Source organism: Rana temporaria, chromosome 2 (genome assembly GCF_905171775.1).
Source record: "Rana temporaria chromosome 2, aRanTem1.1, whole genome shotgun sequence".
Classification (NCBI taxonomy): Eukaryota; Metazoa; Chordata; class Amphibia; order Anura; family Ranidae; genus Rana; species Rana temporaria.
In genome coordinates, this window is record NC_053490.1 from 169,279,219 (window position 1) to 169,298,330 (window position 19,112).

At 40.5% G+C, this 19,112-nt stretch overlaps 1 protein-coding gene across 1 annotated transcript in view; it reads left to right on the forward strand.

The window, feature by feature from the left end:
• Nucleotides 1–18,148, forward strand: part of LMO7 (LIM domain 7) — a 218,670-nt gene extending 200,522 nt beyond the window's left edge. The window contains exons 28-33 of the mRNA XM_040341389.1: nt 1,908–1,924; nt 6,871–7,071; nt 7,582–7,866; nt 8,574–8,682; nt 12,043–12,145; nt 17,722–18,148. Of these exons, the coding sequence (XP_040197323.1) occupies nt 1,908–1,924; nt 6,871–7,071; nt 7,582–7,866; nt 8,574–8,682; nt 12,043–12,145; nt 17,722–17,744 (738 nt within the window). The 3' untranslated portion in view covers nt 17,745–18,148. The remainder of the gene's footprint in view (nt 1–1,907; nt 1,925–6,870; nt 7,072–7,581; nt 7,867–8,573; nt 8,683–12,042; nt 12,146–17,721) is intronic.
• The last annotated feature ends 964 nt before the right edge of the window (nt 18,149–19,112 follow it).

Here is a 19,112-nt window from a genome sequence, read left to right on the forward strand (position 1 = left end):
CTAATTTGTTACCAACTTAGATTCAAATCATTCTGAAATTATAAAGATTCCAGAGTGTTTGTTTTATTTGCAATGCTTTGTCATAGCGGCATTACTTTTATTATGTATAACCTTATTTTGGTACTTGGCAACATGTACTTATAATATTAAGGATGTTTAGGTCAATAAAATCTAGATTTAAAGGCATGGTCCATTCAACTTTGGGACCATGTTTCATGTTGCACCCATATTTTGTCCCAATACAAGTTCCATCTGCCACTGGCGCACAGAAGTACTTGTACAGCCATTGCCAAATGTTTTGAGAATGACACAAATATTAATATTCACAAATATTAATATTCACAAAGTCTGCTTCTCCAGTGTTACATCTTAATGTCAGATATGTCTATAGTATACTGAAGTGACAAAGGCTTTGACAATTGCATTAGGTTTATGCAAAGAGTCAATATTTGCAGTGCAGTTTTTTTCACAAACTCTGCAATTTGCCTGGCATGCTGTCATCTTCTGGGCCACTTCCTGACTGGCAGCCCATTCTTGCATAATTAATGCTTGGAGTTTGTCAGAATTTGTGGGGTTTTCTTAAAGATTGACCACAAGTTGAGGTTAAGGTCTGGGGGGTTTCCTGGCCATGGACCCAAAATGTAGAAGTTTTTTTGCCCACGCCACTTGGTTATCACTTTTGCCTTATGGCAAGGTGCTTCATCATGCTGGAAAAGGCATGGTTTTTCACCAAAACTGTTCTTGTATGGTTGGGTGAAGTTGCTCTGAGGATGTGTTCTTAGCAAAATTTGGCTGAGAAGCAACCCACACCTGAATGGTCTCAGGATGCTTTACTGTTGGAATGAGGACAGGACTGAGCGCTCACCTTTTTACTCCTCTGGACAAGGTTTTTTCCAGATGCCCCAAGCATTTGGAAAGGGGATTCATCAGAGAATATTACCTCAGTCCCTCGGCAGTCCAATCCGTGTACCTTTTGCAGAATATCAGTCTGTGATGTTTTTCCTGGAGGGAAGTGGCTTCTTTGCTGCCCTTCTTGACACCCAGGTCATTCTCCAAAATCTTCACTCACTGTGCATGCAGATGCACTCACGCCTGCCTCCTGCCATTCCTGAGCAAGCTCTGCACTGGTGGAGCCCCGATCCCACAGCTGAATCAACTGTAAGACGGTCCTGGCGCTTTTACCGGACTTTCTTGGGTGCTCTAAAGCCTTCTTTACAAATGCAGTGGCAATGTTTTTATGGGATTAAAGTGGTTGTAAAGGTTCATTTTTTTTTTCTATATAGGTTCCTTTAAGCAATTGCATTGTTGGTTCACTTAACCTTTTCCTTCGATTTCCCTTCTAAATGTTTTTTTTTCTTTGTCTGAATTTCTCACTTCCTGTTCCTCCTCAGTAAGCTTGCCCCCATCTTCGGGCTGGGTTTGCAGCCAGAACAGCTTATGAGGACAAAAAAAACCTTTAAAAGGGAAATCCAAGGAAAAGGTAAGTGAACCAACAAAGCACGAGCTTAAAGGAACCTATTTAGAAAATAAAAAACAACACTTTTACAACCCCTTTAAGTTTATTTCATGACCAAGAGAGGGACATTGCAATAGATTAATCACTCTTCATAACATTCTGGGTATATGCAAATTTCATCATAAAAACGAGGCAGCAGACCTTTGTGAAATTAATATTTCTGTGTCCCATCAAACTTTTTGCCATGACTGTACATCTCAGTGGAGCACACATGTGGTAAAATAACTGCACTTGGAATTCATAAGTTACTTCCGCCATTCCCTTAATGGTAGGTTTGTAGTGAGGCTGGTGTGTGTGTCATTTTATATAATGTTTTATGTGTCATTCTCCTTATATTTTATACTTTTTTCGAAACCAATGGAAGACTCTCCAGATTCAGTTGATTATGCAGGACTCAGACAATGGTAAGTGGTGATGATCTTTTATGTGTATGCAACCAAAGTCTGCATGTTGCAATATTTATGAAACATTATATAAACAGGGCAGCAGGGATTTGGATCTTTAGTGATGCTATCTGTAGGTCTGATTGCGCCCGGAATCCGCTCCCACTTTGTTGGATTGATGCGGCGATCTGAGCAGATGTTTGCCCCCACAGCTTCTGGGACATGTCACAGGTCCAGAAAGCTGCAGGACATTCACAAAGAGCAGTGGAAAACCAGCTGTGAAGCCGCAAGCAGTCACAGCCGGCTATCCAAAGTAAAATGCTGATGCCTGGACTGAAGATGCCCAAAGAGCCACAGAGTGGATCCCAATATGGGTAAGTGTTCTATTAAGTCATCAGCTACAGTATTTGTAGCTGCTCACTTTTAAAAAAAATAGTTTTTAGGGGGAAGAACCGCTTTAAGTTTTATATAGTAGGTGAGTTGAAAAAAGTCCATCACAGTAAACTGTGTGTGTGATTTATGTCAGTAATTGCATTGTACTATCCTGTATGTTGTGGTCATTAGGTGGTCAATTTCAGGTCGGCCATCTAATAGTATTTGCAACTATTGATGCTCCCTCCACTAAAACCCCACTGAGGATAGGCGAATTCCCTATCCTTGGCGCTCATACAGTAAAGAACCCTCTAACCAGTATACAGAAAACCTAATATTTTCTCATTTTAATGAAAGCCATAGTGTCTTGCGCCATGGAACTCCCTTCGCGGGCAAAGTTTTATCCCTATTGTCGGTGTCGTTCACTAGTGTGGTATTTGTAATTTTAACTTGTATCCCTCTCACGACGTTTCTTCTCCAGAGTCAGTTTAGTGCTCTCTGATTGGAAGAAATAACTGGACTGCCGGCACACCATTAAAACGACGTCTTTATTAGATAAAATCAAAACCTGCATCCAAAACGTCGCACGTCAAAAATAGTAAGGTGCAACCACTAGGACAAAAAATAGCTATCATGTTTCACATGTGAGATGCTTACTCATGGCTATGATGTGAAACATGTTGGCCATTTCTTTTCAATCCCATGCTTTAAAATGCAAACTCTTCTGTTTCGTCAACATCCGCTTTAAAAAAAAAAATCTTAATCGGTTTCAATACGAAACCATCTTGGTATCTAATATGTAGGGCAGGTTTTTGTTCCCTACCTGTGCCTAGACAGAGGAGATGCACGGAGGAAAAATACACATGAATCTCCTACTTTAAAGCAGTGTTTCATCTGGGAGAAAAAAATTAAGTCAGCAGCTACAAATACTGTAACTGCTGACTTTTATTAATAGACACTTACCTGTACAGAGAGCCCCATGATGTGGGCACTCTAGCCAATTTTGGATTGGCTGTCAGGTGCTGCCGCCTCAGTCTGTCGTAAGGGAAACCGTCAGTAAAGCCTTTTGGCTGCACAGCCGGTTGCGAAACTGCGCATGCGTTAAAACAATCAGCCTTTTTTTACTTGCCTGGTAGCGAGGGAAGGAGAGGAGGGGTTGGACTTTGAGGGACAGCGCTGTCTCCTAGAATGTGGGGAAGTATACCTGTCAAAACACGTTACCCTTGAAAACGTATACCCTTGAAGGTGACAAATGTGGTATTGGAGATGGGGAGGAAGCAGATAAGTGGAGGTTCCACTTTTGGGTGGAACTCTGCTTTAAGTTGACACTAAACACACTTTTTTAGTTTACATTGTCCCTCTATTTCTGTATGATGGTGTTTTGGTACGGATATGTGATATTTTAAGTTTTTGGTGTTTTTATTCGATATGTGAAAAGAGATCAATCAAACACTTAAAAAAAACTTTTTTTTAAAAGTAATTACAGATATTAGATAATATAACAAAAATGCTTAACTAAAGATTCTGCTTCTGCCATGGGTCTCCCCATTATATGGCATGGCGCAGTGGATCAGGACAGATGCATGCATAACGCAGCTCTGAGGTGAGACAAGACCTACAGGCTGTAGTACATAGGTCTCGTGTGTAGGAAATGGTTAACCCCCACTGCAAGCAATATGACCACCTGAGGAAAACTGCACATTCCAGAAGGAAGAGTGGGCTGGCTTGTCCATTTACAGTTTACAATCGCATTCCTTTAGTGTGAATCATCTAAAGTAACCAAACTTTGTCCTGTATAGTCCTAAAGCCAAGGGTATCGGAGTATAAATACAACTGTTCTGTGAAGCCCTCATAGGTTTGTTAGAGAACCTTAGTGAACAAACCGCATCATGAAGGCCAAGGAACAAACCAGATGGGTCAGGGATAATGTTGTGGAGAAATTTTAAAGCGGGTTGGATTATAAAAATACCCAAGCTTTGAACATGGAGCACTGTTCAATTTATCATCCAAAAATGGAGAGAGTATGGCACAACTGCAAGCCTACTAAGACATGGCCGTCCACTTAAACTGACAGGCCAGGCATGGAGAGCACTATTCAGAGAAGCAGCCAAAAGGTAACTCTGGGGAACTGCAAAGATCCACAGCTCGGGTGGGAGAATCTGTCCACTGCAACTAGGTGCAACTCCATCAATCATGTGGCCTTTATGGAAAAGTGGCAAGAAGAAAGCCAATGTTGAAAGTAAAGCCATAAGTCACAGAAGCTGGTTGTCATTGATGGGAAGATGGATGGAGACAAATACAGGGCAATCTTAGAAGAAAACCTGTTAGTCTGCAAAAGACTTGAGACTGGGTCAGGGGTTTTACCTTCCAGCAGGACAATGACCCTAAACATACAGCCAGAGCTACAATGGAATGGTTTCGATCATGGGTCTTCAAACTACGGCCCTCCAGTTCGGGAACTACAATTCCCATCATGTCTGTGAATGTCGGCGTGTTACAATTCCTCAAGGGATGTGTAGTTCTACAACAGCTGGAGTGTCGTAGTTTGAGGATCCCTGGTTTAGATCAAAGCATATGCATGTGTTAGAATGGCCCAATCAAAGTCCAGACCTTAATCAAATTAAGAATATGTGGCAAGACTTGCTGTTCACAGATACTTTCCATCCAATCTGACAGAGCTTGAGCTATATTGCAAATATTTTACTCTCCTAGATGTGCAAAGCTGGTAGACACATACCCAAAAAGACTTGCAGCTGTAATTGCAGCAAAAGGTGGTTCTACAAAGTATTGACTTAGGGGGATTTCAGGGGGTATGAATACTGTTTCAAGGCACTGTACAGCTATCACATGCCCCATCTCTTTCCCAGCCTGTCTGTGGGGAAACATAAGCAAGAGAAGCTTCTAGTCCTCTGCTGCTGGTAACATTTTCAAAATAAAAAAAAACAGCCTTTGGAATACAGAGTAAAAATAAAAAAGATCAATAAACTGTTTTAAATTGGTATACAAACCATATATTTGAAATCAGACCTTTATTTTGTGGAAATAACATGGTGTTGTCAGATTTTTGCCAGTCATAGGATGTGTCATTATATTTTATGTTGGTTTTGTGATTCTCAAATAAGAAGCTATGTACTGCAACTCCTAAAGAGATACCAAATTGCAAGCTAGCTGGATATTAAATGTAATTGGTCTCAGGCTTTTTTTTTTTTAAAGTATAAGTTTAGACTTATAAATACGACCCATCCTTTTTGTCAAAATTCCCCATTCAGCTCTGTATCTCAAAATTGTAGGCATTTTGTGGGATATATTCATGTTATTTCTATGACAAAGGCAGGAATGCGTTTGTTATACAGTTTGGCAAATACTTTTAGGGTGATATACATGCACCCACACCCCTGGAGTTTCACTATAGATCAAGTCTAGCTGCTTATATCAATCTAATCATTCAACTGGTGACTGGGCTCCAAAATTTTACGAATGTTAGGAACCGTTGGTTTCCTGCTCTGGTTCCTTTCTTCGTTATAAAGGCAAAATGCAAAGAAAGGAGGAGGAATTATTTACATTTGTATTCTACTGTTTGTTCCAGATAAAATATGTTTCTGGCCTATGATCTGAGAAAGGGCCCCAAGCTTATTTCATGCTGTATTTGGATTGTATATGGTATAATTCAGACATTAAAGCCAGATTTGTCTCCTATTATACCAGAGTATCTCACACTTGGGATTTCACATTTAATTTTTTTTAATTTTAAAACATCCATCACACTTGTGTTTTTCCGCAGCGTTGTTCCTAAATTGCAAGCTAATTCTTTTTTTGTTTGTATGTGCGTTATTGCTGCTGGTTTTAGGCAGAGTGGCATTCTGTGTGCTTGTTGGGCTTCATGTACACAGGACGCTTTTACAACTGCTCCTAAATTATTAAACTTGACAGATGGTAACCCACGTTTAGAACGCCCATTTTGCCACATTTACATGCCGCGTTTTGTGTTTTAGAAGCATTTCAATATATAAAAAATATATAATTTTTTAAATGGCCAAAAACAAAAAATGCCTATAAACAAAACGCAGCTTACCGTGTTTAGTCGCGTTTGAAACATGGAAATCTTCTGTGTCTGAACCCATTTTTTTGCTTTCAAAGAAACGCTGTTAAACGCAACTTCCTACAAACGGCAATAAACAACACTGTGTACATGGTCACATAGGATAACATTGAATGAGTTCAGGGGCAGTTGAAAAAAACGCCCAACTGCCTCTGAATGTACGTTTAGCAGCGTTCCATGTACATGGGGCCTTAGCAATTCGGTTTGTGTATTTTATTTTTTGCTGCATTTTGTAAGAAATTAGTGTTCTTGCTGCTATTTGGCTCTGTTCAGCTTCTTTTTTTTTTTATGTACTTGAAATTTTATTTTTATTTTTGCAATGTCCGTTATATGAACAGGTTTAAAGCTTGCCGATAACGGACGTTTATATATTTCACATCTCCTAGAGGTTTGCTTGAATATTTTAAATTAAAAAAAAAAAATGCAAAGAAGGATGAAGAACTGCTGACCATTTTTTCCTTTTTATGTTTTACTATTTTAATCTTCATTGTTACAGACAGCAACAGGGGTTTTGGCACTACATGGACAGCAGGTGATTCACAGCAAAGACCAAGCAAGGAAGTCTCTGCAGAGCTGGAAAGGCAGAGAATAGTTCAAGAAATGAGAAAGAAAACCAATCTTAACAATGACAACAGTTGGATCAGGCAACGTAGCTCTAGTGTCACAAAAGACACATCATCGGTTCCAAATTTTATGAGAAGGTATGCAGTAGCTTAAAAAAATTAAATAAGCTAGCCATAGATGTCAGGTGGTCAGACATGCTTTCAGTTTACCTGAGCATGCACATTTGCTAGTGCAGACAGATGGGGAATGCAGATGCCTCAGGTATGGAACAGAATATGTATGCTGCGGTTTGATGGCATCTATCAAATGGTATGCATAGTAGCACATTTTTCGTCAAACTGTGTTTGTTTAGAATATAGTATAATTTTTATGGGATATTTGAATAGTTACATTTTAAAGTTCCACCAGCACTTGTTTTATTGAATTCCACACAGGTGGTAAATTTCTGTAAATTATCATCTACCTGTGTAGGTGTGAGGTTACCTGCAACTAACACTCTTGCTGGAGCTAGTGGGCAAGTTTGTAAAGCACTAGAATGTTTTTTTTTTTTTTTTTTTTTTTTTTAAATAAAGCTTGCTTCTAGTGTAGTAAAGCTACTGGATTTTATGAGATTATATTATACAGAATGGTGCTATTTGTTTTTGCAGAGGTGAGTCATTGGACAATCTAGACTCTGACCCAGGTTCCCAAAGACAGTCATCTTGGACAAATCATTCATCTTCATACAACGCTTTGTCATCCAGTCAAGATTTTAGTCGCCCTTCTCAAGTTGTTTCCACAGCTAACCGCTCTTACCTACGTGATCCAACCTCCAGTCTCCCAGGGTTCTCCTCAGGATCTGTGCGCAGTGCTTCCCTTTCCCAGACTACCATGTCCTCAACATTACCTCACACTCAATCTACAACACAGACATCTGCTCAGCAGCGCAACAAGTAAGAACAACTTTTAATCTATTTACATTGTAGTAACATATAAACTTTTTAAACATTTTTTTTTTAACTGTATTTCTTTTAACTGTGACAGTGGGAATATTTACCAGGAATCGGGGCGCTGAAGCTTTGGAAGTTTCTCTCTAGCTTAGTTTATATCCAGTACATCCACTGTGAGAATTACTAGGTGATCCATCTTACGTGGGTTCAGTGGCTTTATATTCGTCAAGGCAAAAAAAAAGCATTGCGGGTCTTTTGATTTGTTTCAGCTGGTTTTTACGCTAGATAAGGACTTGATTAACTTGGTATGGTCTTTATCCGGGGTTGACTGTTTAGGGTTTTACAAAAGAGAAACATTTGTTTACCTTTTGCTGCCCTGCTACCTTACTGTTTCAATTTACAGTAACTGAACAAAAGATCTGCCTGCTTTGCTTTTGTTTCATTTAATTCAGCTGAGTCATTAATCTGTTTTCTTTAAGGTTTAATAGTTGCGCTAAAATTGCATTTTGTTTTGCATGATTGTTTAAAGGCTAAATATGTTTTTATTCCCCGTGTCATCAGATGGTGCTTCAGAGTTCGCCATTGTGTTCTAATGCTGCCTTTCCACAAAGGATCCACAGTTTTTTGTTCTTCTTCTTTTGACTTTTACATTCCAGTTCATGCTCCAGGATTCAAACAAGGACTGAGTTATTTTCTTATTCTGTATCTAGGTCAGTGAGCGGGAAGAAATTGTGCTCTTACTGTAATAACAATTTGGGCAAAGGAGCTGCCATGATCATCGAATCTCTTGGTCTTTGTTTTCATTTACATTGTTTTAAGGTGAGACTAAAGAGAATTTCAGCCAATCCTCAGCCAGCTTAACTAATCCAGATCGCTGTTGGTACTAACGTTAATTATGTGCATGTTGGAAGGTATTCTATGGAACAGCTTGTAAATTACATACCGTTTGTATTACAACCTTTGTTTTTTTTTGTCACTAGTAATGTAAGCAAAACCTTTTTCACGTTTTCTCCCCGGGAAAAAGTTTGCTTCCTGGCTGCAGTGCTGCTGCACTTGATTCAGTCATTCTTGAGGCTCAGGCCTGGTCAAGTATTCAGATTAGAGCACTGCCTTCAATTTGACTTCCTGATCTCACTGTTTGAGGATGGTCCCTTTTTTTAATTTCAGTATGACCTTGCACAAAGCCAGGTCCATAAAGCAATGGTTTCTAGTGTAGAGAAAGCGGAGTGGCCTTTAATGAACCATTGCCTCAACCCTACTGAACACCTTCAGGATGAGCTGGAAATCTGATTGTAGGCCATATTCTCTCATTCATTATCAGTACCTAACATCACAAATGTTTATACAAACCTCTAGCTGTGTATAGATTTGTGAATAAGTTGCTTTTACGAAAAACCTATAAATGGCTACAATCTAAGGTGAATTTTGTGTAAATCTTTGGTGCAAATATCAATAAATAGGCCCTATAACGGGCATCACTAAATGGCGGTCCGGTTCTGGCCCCAGTGGCCATTCTATCCGGACCGCAGCCCCGCCAAGTAGTTTCCTGTGTGTCCTCTGTCACCGGCTAGTTCGCTCGCCCGCCTGCCTTCTGCTTCGGATGCCGCTCTATACACAGCATGGCAGGCGTGGCAGGTCCGTGCCTCTAACAACGTTGCACTCCCACCTCGCTGCACTCCCCCCTCCCCACACTGCCTGTGAGTGTCTTAATTACACAGGACACAAAGCGTGACTGCTCTGGACAAAGGGCGGGACTTTTTAAGTTAAGTGGGTGATTGATTGCTAGACAGCGGGGGCGGTCCCAGCAATAAATCACTCACTTTTAATGGGGAAAGTCCCGCCCATTGTCCAGAGCGGCCATGCTTCATTTCCTGTGTGATTAAGGTAGGGTTCTGTGGGGAGGGGGGAGTGCAATGCAATGTAATGTAGTACAGGACAGGGGACGTCTGCGATGGGGAGTCAGATGTGTTAGGACCAGTTTGTGATGGGGGGGTCATCCTGTGATAGGGGGTTTGTGATGGGTCAGGACCAGTTTGTGATTTGGGGGGGGTCAGTCTGTGATTTGGGGGTCAGTCTGTTATAGGGGGTCTGTTACGGGTCAGGACCAGTTTTTGATGGGGGGGTCAGCCTGTGATGGGTCAGGACCAGTTTGTGATTTGGGGGGAGGGGGGTCAGTCTGTGATAGGGGGTCTGTGATTTGAGGGTCAGTCTGTTATAGGGGGTCTGTTATGGGTCAGCAGGGCCAGTTTGTGATGGGGGTCAGTTTGTGATGGGGTCAGGTCAGTCTGTGATGGGGTCAGGTCAGTCTGTGATGGGGTCAGGTCAGTCTGTGATGGGGTCAGGTCAGTCTGTGATGGGGTCAGGTCAGTCTGTGATGGGGTCAGGTCAGTCTGTGATGGGGTCAGGTCAGTCTGTGATGGGGTCAGGTCAGTCTGTGATGGGGTCAGGTCAGTCTGTGATGGGGTCAGGTCAGTCTGTGATGGGGTCAGGTCAGTCTGTGATGGGGTCAGGTCAGTCTGTGATGGGGTCAGGTCAGTCTGTGATGGGGTCAGGTCAGTCTGTGATGGGGTCAGGTCAGTCTGTGATGGGGTCAGGACCAGTTTGTGATAGGGGGTCTGTTATTTGGGGGGGGGTGTCAGTCTGTAATAGGGGGTTGGGTATTTTGGGGGGGGGGTCAGTCTGTGATAGGGGGTCTGTGATAGGGGGTCTGTGATGGGGGGTCTGTGATGGGTCAGGACCAGCTTGTGATGGGGGAGTCAGTCTGTGATGGGTCAGGTCAGTCTGTGATGGGGGGGGGGGGATTAGGCTGTAATGAGGGGTCTGTGATTTGTGCTTTCAGTCTGTGATAGGGGGCGGGGGGGTCTGTGATGCGTCAGTCTCTGCAAGGGCAATAGAAAACAATTGTTTTCTATGTGTCCTGTTCACACTGCAACAGCGCCCCTGCGTGCTGAGCAGTATGTTGCAAAATGCATTCTGTTGTCAAGTGGAGGATATCATGTGGCGTCATAGCACCAATTTGGCATTCGGACCTCCGCTGGAAGAATTTTTTTCCGACTGGACCCCCGTGAATTTTTATTCAGTACCCCTGCCCTATAATGTCTTTAGGAATTTGAAAGCTGGATAGTTATTCCCACCATCTAATCAATTTAATACACCACGAATGATGCCATAATAATTTATTACTTTGTTTCTTAACAGCTGCAAATTGCTAAATGTCAATGTCTTATTAAGAAAGACCGACATATAACATCTAAAATATATTTCTGAAAGTAATAAGTTTCAGTTTTAGGGAAAAGTCCTTTTTTACTTTGAACACATTCTCCAATAGAAAGTCTGCTTGCAAACAAAAATAGTCAACTGTTTAATCTTTAGTTGTCATTTTCACAGTTCTGGCTCTTATGCTCTGCTATAAAGAGGAGTGACCATACACATCTTCTGAATATAAATACTGGTCAGGTGACTATGGACCTATCTTTAGGACCACAGCCATTTGGTAAACCTTTGTAACATGCAAGCAATACTAGAAGAAGGCCAAATGTTCCATAAAAAGTCAGATCTATTAATAACCAAAAATGCTGGCCCCTCTGAGCGCAATAAAACCATAATAGCACAAATATCTATTTGAATGTACATCTACAGCAGGGGGTAGGCAACCTCGGCACTTCAGCTGTGATGAAACTACAAATCCTATCATGCCTCTAGGAGTCATGCCTGTGATTGTCAGTCTTGCAATGTCTCATGGGTTTCAAAACTGCTGGAGGGCCAATGTTGCCTGCCCATGAGAATAGGACTATGTCTCTTGTTTTATATTGATCAAATCATTGTCATTACTCAGCTACAATTATGCATCTTCTTTATATAAGCTTTGAATGGTCTTGAAAACCTAGTGTTTAAAACAATTTGTCTGTGCCACATATGTTTAATTCGTGCCAAATCTCTGCTCTTTTTCTGGTGCCATGTGTTGGATATTCTATCTTTGCTTGGCTTGATCACCTTTACATAGTACACTAACAAATCCTAATTGCAATGCATGGCTGCCAGCTTATCCACTAATGATTTCAGTTTCTTTGCTTCTTGGTTTTAGATGTTTCAGGTTCTGCTGGATGTGCCGTTATAAACTGAAATTGTGTGCAGAGCTCCCACAGTGCTTATTTTGACCTTTTTTTGTTTTTTTAACAGTGTATTGCTTGTGACACTGACCTCGGAGGATCCCAATCTGGAGCAGAAGTTAGAATCCGAAATAATGACTTGTACTGCAACAGCTGCTACATTAAATTTAAATGTAAGTATGTACAGTCTGTGTCATGTCGGTATGCAATAATCACTACAGTTTTACCATTTTATCCACCTTTTTGCCTCCGTTTATGGAGCAAATAATAATTGCTAACAGGTTTAAAACTAACTTAATTACAGTCGGCTTGTCCAATGTATTCTGAAATGACAGTCCGTGCCTAGAGGTTCAGGATGTTTGGCTTACTAGTAAAGCTAAACATTGTGTAATCAGTTTAACAATGACTATATCGAAGGACCTTCAACAAATCCATTTTAGCAGTACAGATAATGAGCAGCCACCTAAATTATTTTTAATACAGTTTTAATAAGTTGATCTCGGGTTTTGCTTTAAATTGTGAATTACATGTAAACAGAAATTTTATGAACATATGTGGATCCTTTTGTTAAATATTTCACATGCCGCTCCAGGTGAGATCAGGCTACACATTCTTTGAGAGAGTGCTGTGCATATAGAATAGAACCTGTTCCCGTTGGCCATTTTAATAAAGGGTGAATCATTTTGCATCTCGATATGAATTATTCCTGTTGCTGGTACATTTAAATATGAACCCTTAAGAATACAAGTGTCTTGCTACAATTTTATATTTGGGTGAAGTAGAGCACAGTAAGGCAATTCTTAGTTTAAAGGAATGTACACTTTTAAATTATGTATAATGGCTATGTTAATGTCACTTGTTTGTGCATTATGATATTTAATGAGATTTTCAATGAACACAACTGCATATTACAATCACCTATTTCCTAATGTACCATAAAGGAAATCATTTTTTTTTTCTGCAACACGAAGCATAGCCACTCATTTGGCTGTTGTATGGTCCTGGAAAATAACTTGAAAGTAAATTACATAGACTGTATAGGTTCATGTTTTTTCACCTTTAATGCATCCTATGCATTAAGGTAAAAAAACTGTTTTCTACCCCCCTGGTTTACTTGCCTGAGCCCTCGAAAGTCCTGCGTCGAGAACACGCTTGATCTCGGCCTGGTCTTCTCAGCTCTTCTCGGTTCTTCTAGATTGATGGCAGCGCAGTCATTGGCTCGCGCTGCTGTCAACTCCAATGATGCGGTGGGCGGGGGGAGTTCTGTAGTTGGCGGCTATGGACACCGAATACCAGTCTCGGGAGCACGCCCGCAAGGTTAACCCCCTTGGGAGAGTACTTTCCAGGGGGGTTACCAGATGCGGGGAGGAGCTGAGATAGCCGAAGGACCCCAGAAGACGAGGATTGGGGGCCACTCTGTGCAAAACGAGCTTCACAGCGGAGTAGTATGACCTGTTTGTTAATTAAAAAAAAAAATGTAAAGCTTTACAACCACTTTAAGGACCGAGCCTCTTTCTGAGATTTGTTGTTTACAAGTTAAAAACCTATTTTTTTTTTGCTAGAAAATTACTCGGAACCCCCAAACATTATAATTTTTTTTTAACATCCTAGAGAAAAAAAATAGCGTTTGTTGCAATACTTTCTGTTGCACCGTATTTGAGCAGCAGTCTTGCAAGCGCACTTTTTTGGAAAAAATACACACATTTGAATAAAAAAATAAGACAAGAGTGAAGTGAGCCCAATTCTTTTATACTGTGAAACAGAATGTTACGCCGAGTAAATTAATACCCGATATGTCACACTTCAATATTGCGCCTGTTCGTGGAATGGCAACAAAATGTTACCCTTAAAAATCTCCATAGGCGATGTTTAAAAATGTTTACAAGTTGCATGTTTTGCATGTCTTGCATGTAGGGCTAGAAATATTGCTCCCGCTCTACCGATCGTGGCGATGCCTCACGTGTGGTTTGAACACAGTTTTCTCATGCGGGCGCTGCTCATGTATGACTTCACTTATGCACCCGAGCTCGGCGGGACGGGGCATGTTTAAAAAAAATTCACCTTTTTTTTTATTTTTTATTTTTACACGGTTTAAACAAAAAAAAAAAAAACTTTTATTCCTATTGCAAGGAATGTAAACATCCCTTGTAATAAAAAAAAGCATGACAGGACCTCTTAAATACGAGATTTGGGGTCAAAAAGACCTCAGATCTCATATTTACACTACAATGCAAAAAAATGTCATTTGAAAAAAGAAAAAAATATTTTAGGAGCTATGGGTGGAAGTCATGTTTTTGACGCCGCTTCTGCCCTACGATGGTATGGAGATGGGTGGGGGCCATCTTCCCCTCACTCGTCTCCATACCAAGCAGGAGAAAGGACCCGATCGCCTCCGCTCGCTGCCGACTACGCTGGTAAGTGGCGGAGGGCACAGGAGACCGGTGGGAGGGGGGGCCCTCTCTAGCCGCAGATAAATGATCTTGCGGCGAATCCGCCGCAGAGACCACTTCTATTGAAAACTGGTCCGCCCCCTTGAAGAGAATGCCGGGGTTATATCCTTCAAAGTGCCAACGTATATCGGCATGCAGTGGTCCAGAAGTGGTTAAACTCCTTTCTGATTTGATTTAAATTAGATTGTTAAAATTTGCTCATCATTATTATTATTATTATTATTATTATTATTATTATAGTAATAATAAAGGATTTATTTAGCACCAACAGTTTGTGCAGTGGTTAAAAATTAAGGCTAACAATTATAGTGGAACCTCGGATTAAGAGCATAATCCGTTCCAGGAGAATGCTTGTAATCCAAAGTACTCGCATATCAAAGCGAGTTTCCCCATTGAAGTCAATGGAAACTAAAATAATTTGTTCCGCACTGACTTCAATGGCATGCGCCAGAGGTGGGGAAAGGCCAGAGGACACCTCGGAAAGACTGCGTTCACAAGCCTTTCCAAGGTTTGCCATGGTCAGTCGAGCTGGCCTTTCCATGCATTTCTGAACGGCGCAGCTCTGCTCCAGCGCCCCCCCCACCTCAGGCCAAACGTGGTACCGCACACCAACAACACTCGCAAACGGAGTTACGATTTTTAAAAATACATTGCTCGTATTATGGAACGCTTGTTAATCGCTTTACTCGCAATCAGAGGTTCCACTGTATTGTTGCATTACAATTTGGTACAAAAGGAATCAAATGGCCCTGCTCAATAGAGCTTACAATTTAAGAGGGAGGGTCAATTGATACAAAAGGTAATAGCTGTTGGATGAGCGTATAACAGTGTATTCAGTTAAAAAACGGCATATGCTTCTTTAAAAAGAAGGGTTTTTAGGGATCGTCTAAAGATGGATAGATTAGGGGACAGTCGGACAGATTGAGTTAGGAGTTCCAAAGGATGGGAGAAGCTCTGGCGAAATCCTGAAGGCGTGCATGGGAGGAGGTGACAAGGGAGCTTTAGAGCAGGTCTTGGGAGGACTGGAGAGAGCGGCTTGGTTGGTATTTTGAGGCTAGGTTTGTGATATAGCTGGGAGAAGAGTTATGGATGGCTTTGTAAATTATTGGTAGTACTGAAATGTAATATTACAAAGTTTTTGGTAAATCTGAAGGAGTTTGTACAAAAGATGTTGAGGATTTACATATAGATTGTTATAAAGGTCTTAAATCGGCTTTTGTGTTTTTGTTTTTTTTTCTGTGCACTTTTTAACCACTTGAAAATTTTAAAGGGATATGTCCTATAAACTGTGTTAAGAGCTTAGATTTTACCTTCTCTCTCCTGTCACCATCTCTGTCCTCTCCAATCCCCAATGAGCTTTCAGGAACACGAGAAGCTGCTGTGTGCTGAGGTGTAAAATTCTCAGCTTTCTGGCACACGTGGAGCTGCACGCACACAACCGCCAATGCAAATCAATGGCTGTACATTGCCATGTCTGGGTAAATGCCAGGGGATTTTTAATTGGCGCTTATCTGCACATGGAGTGCTTCTCCATGAATGCACCTCTTTTGCATTTGCTGTACATGCGTGCAAGGGTTAAAGCCAATGTAGAAGCCATTGTTGTGTCTCAGCACACAGGAGCTGTGAAGGTTAATGTGCTGAACATCTAAAATGATACTTGCAGATAGTTTGCAAGCGCCATTGCATAATACAGTGTTGCATTGTATTTACCATTTCATTTATAGGTCAATTAAAGATGTGACCTTTTGATCTGCATATGAGATTATTTCAAGACACCTTACAAGTTTATTTTTATTTTTTTAATAAAATGTATTTCTATATTTTATCACTCCTTAACCCTTAATTAACTTTAACCAGCCCCAATTAACTCCTAATCATTGGGGATGTAGCTGTGTTCAGAATTAAGCAATAAAATTCAAACTCATGTTAAATAGGAGTCGGTATGCACCTTCCGTGATTTAAAGTGCCTCTGACCAGCCCTAAATAAAGTTCTGCTGTTCAAGTAGGTCTTTCCTGATATTTTTTCTTGGTCGCATCCTACAGCAAAAGCCATGGTCCGCAGAGAGCTTCCAAAGCATTGGAGGGATCTCATTGTTAAAAGGTATCAGTCAGGAGAAGGGTACAAAAGAATTTTCAAGTCATTAGATATACCATGGAACACAGTGCAGATAGTCATCATCAAGTGGAGAAAATATGGCACAGCAGTGATATTACCAAGACCTGGATGTCCGTCCAAAGTTTATGAAAAGACGAGAAGAAAACTGGTCAGGGAGTTTGTCAAGGTTCCTACAGCAACATTAAAGGAGCTGCAGGAATATCTGGCAAGTACTAGCTGTGTGGTACATATGACAACAATCTTATATGTCTGGGCTATGGGGTAGAGTGGCACGACTAAATCTTTTTTCTTACAAAGAAAAACATCCAAGCCTAGCTAAATTTTGTAAGAACACTTTTTGGCCTTAATTCCAAAAGCTATGTTTGGCACAAAAACATTGCACGTCACCAAAAGAACACCATACCCACAGTGAAGCATGGTGGTGGCAGCATTGTGCTTTGGGGCCATTTTTCTTCAGCTGGAACAGGGGCCTTGGTCAAGGTAGAGGGAATTTTGAACAGTTCCAATTACCAGTCAATATTGGCACAAAACCTTCAGGCTTCTGTTAGAAAGCTAAACATAAAGAGGAACTTCATCTTTCAGCATAACAATGACCCAAAGTATACATCCGAATCAACAAAGGAATGGCTTCACCAGACGAAGATTAAAGTTTTGGAATGGCCCAGACCTGAATCTGATTGAATATCTGTGGGGTTATCTGAAGAGGGCTGTGCACAGGAGATGTCCTCGCATTCTGACAGATTTGGAGTGTTTTTGCAAAAAAGAGTGGGCAAATATTGCCAAGTCAAGATGTGCCATGCTGATACTCATACCCAATAAAGACAGTGCTGTAATAAAACCAAAAGGGGCTTCAACAAAGTATTCGTTTAAGGGTGTGCACACTTGTGCAACCATATTATTTTATTTCCCTCCACCTAAAAGGTTGCAGTTTGTTATTCAACTGAGTTGTACAGTTTATAGGGTGGAAAAAGTTCTGAAATTGTTTCTTTGTCAATTTTTTATACATCACAGAAACCTGATATTTTAACAGGGGTCTGTAGACTTTTAATATCCACTGTACATGGCATCCTTTCTCATTGCTTTAAATGTAAATTGTTATTTCATTTGGCGTAGCTAAGCTACTTTGGTGAAAAATATTTAAAGTAGAGGGCTAAGTATATTGTGCATTTTTCTCTCTCCACAGCTGGGCAGCCCACCTCCATGTGATGGTCCTATTACTGCAGAGCCACTTCTAGAAGAAGCTGAGGAGTACCAATTAGACGATGATGTAAATGTATAAGCACAAGCTGGATGTGTGCTTCATGTGGTTTATATATGCTATCTGTAATATACAACATTGCAGTTGCCCTTTATTCTTAAATTAGATTTTGTTGACATATTTATGAAAGGATAATCAAAGCTAAGGGGCATGTTGTATTTTCAGTGTTCTGAAATCTTTGTAAAAAGTACGCTTTTATGTGTAATTTCAAAACATTTTTGTGCCCTTCTTTCATCTGTTTCATTGCCAGTGTCTGAAGATGGTATTCATTAAAATTCTATTTAACATGCAATATCAAATTAATAGTAGATGGCTGTCACCACCTTTTGGCAATATATTTTCAAGAACAAAATAATACTGAAATGCATTTGAATGTATTGTATGCACCTCGAGGTATATCACTATTTTGTGGTTATGTGCAGAAATCCTGCAAATTCATATTTTCTGACACTCAAATTTCTATGCAGGAATTGTGCCTTAACACGTGTTCCTTTTATTTTGTTTTTGTTTTCTTTGAAATTATTTGTTAAAAATGTTTATTTTCTAAACAAGCTTTTCTGTATCTAAAATATTTTCTGATTTACTTTTGTAAATAAAATTGTGGCTGCATTTGAATCAGATATCAGAATTTCTTTGCTTTATTTCTTAACTGTGTGTTAAACCATTTGTTATGTAAAGGATAATGTCGATATTGGTTATTCCCAAATAATACAGGAATGAGTACAATTTTGCAATGTTTAAAGTGTATCTAAACCCAAAAGCAAAAATGTAATAATATGCAGTTTACCAATCTTTTGTGGGGGTTTTTTGTTTTCTATATTTTTACCAGTTTATCCTGCCAGGAAGTCTTATTTTTCAGCTTTTTTAACAGGCCAGACTTTGCAGCAAAAATGGTAGTTTAAGATTTGGGACAAACCATTAAACGCTAACAGGGGTGTTTACTGTTTTCATTTACGGTACTTAAGGCTGCATTCACACCTGAACGCGGCGTATTTTACCGCGACAAATTGCGGCGTTTTGTCCCGCGATTTGCCGCGGTAAAATACACCGCGGTAACATACGCCGGAGGGGTGATCAACATTGTCGGCTATGCCGAACGCCGAAAGCCGCCTGAAAAAAGGGCCGGGACTTGTTTTGAGCTTCAGGTGTTTCGGCGTTCGGCGTGGAGATGTGAACCATCTCCATAGCCGACAATGTAAAATCACCCCTCCAGTGTATTGCAGGCTGCAATAGCGTTGCGCTACAGGCGACAATACGCCTAGGTGTGAATGGAGCCTAAAACTCCCTAACATCCATATTTTATGTGCAAAATGTTA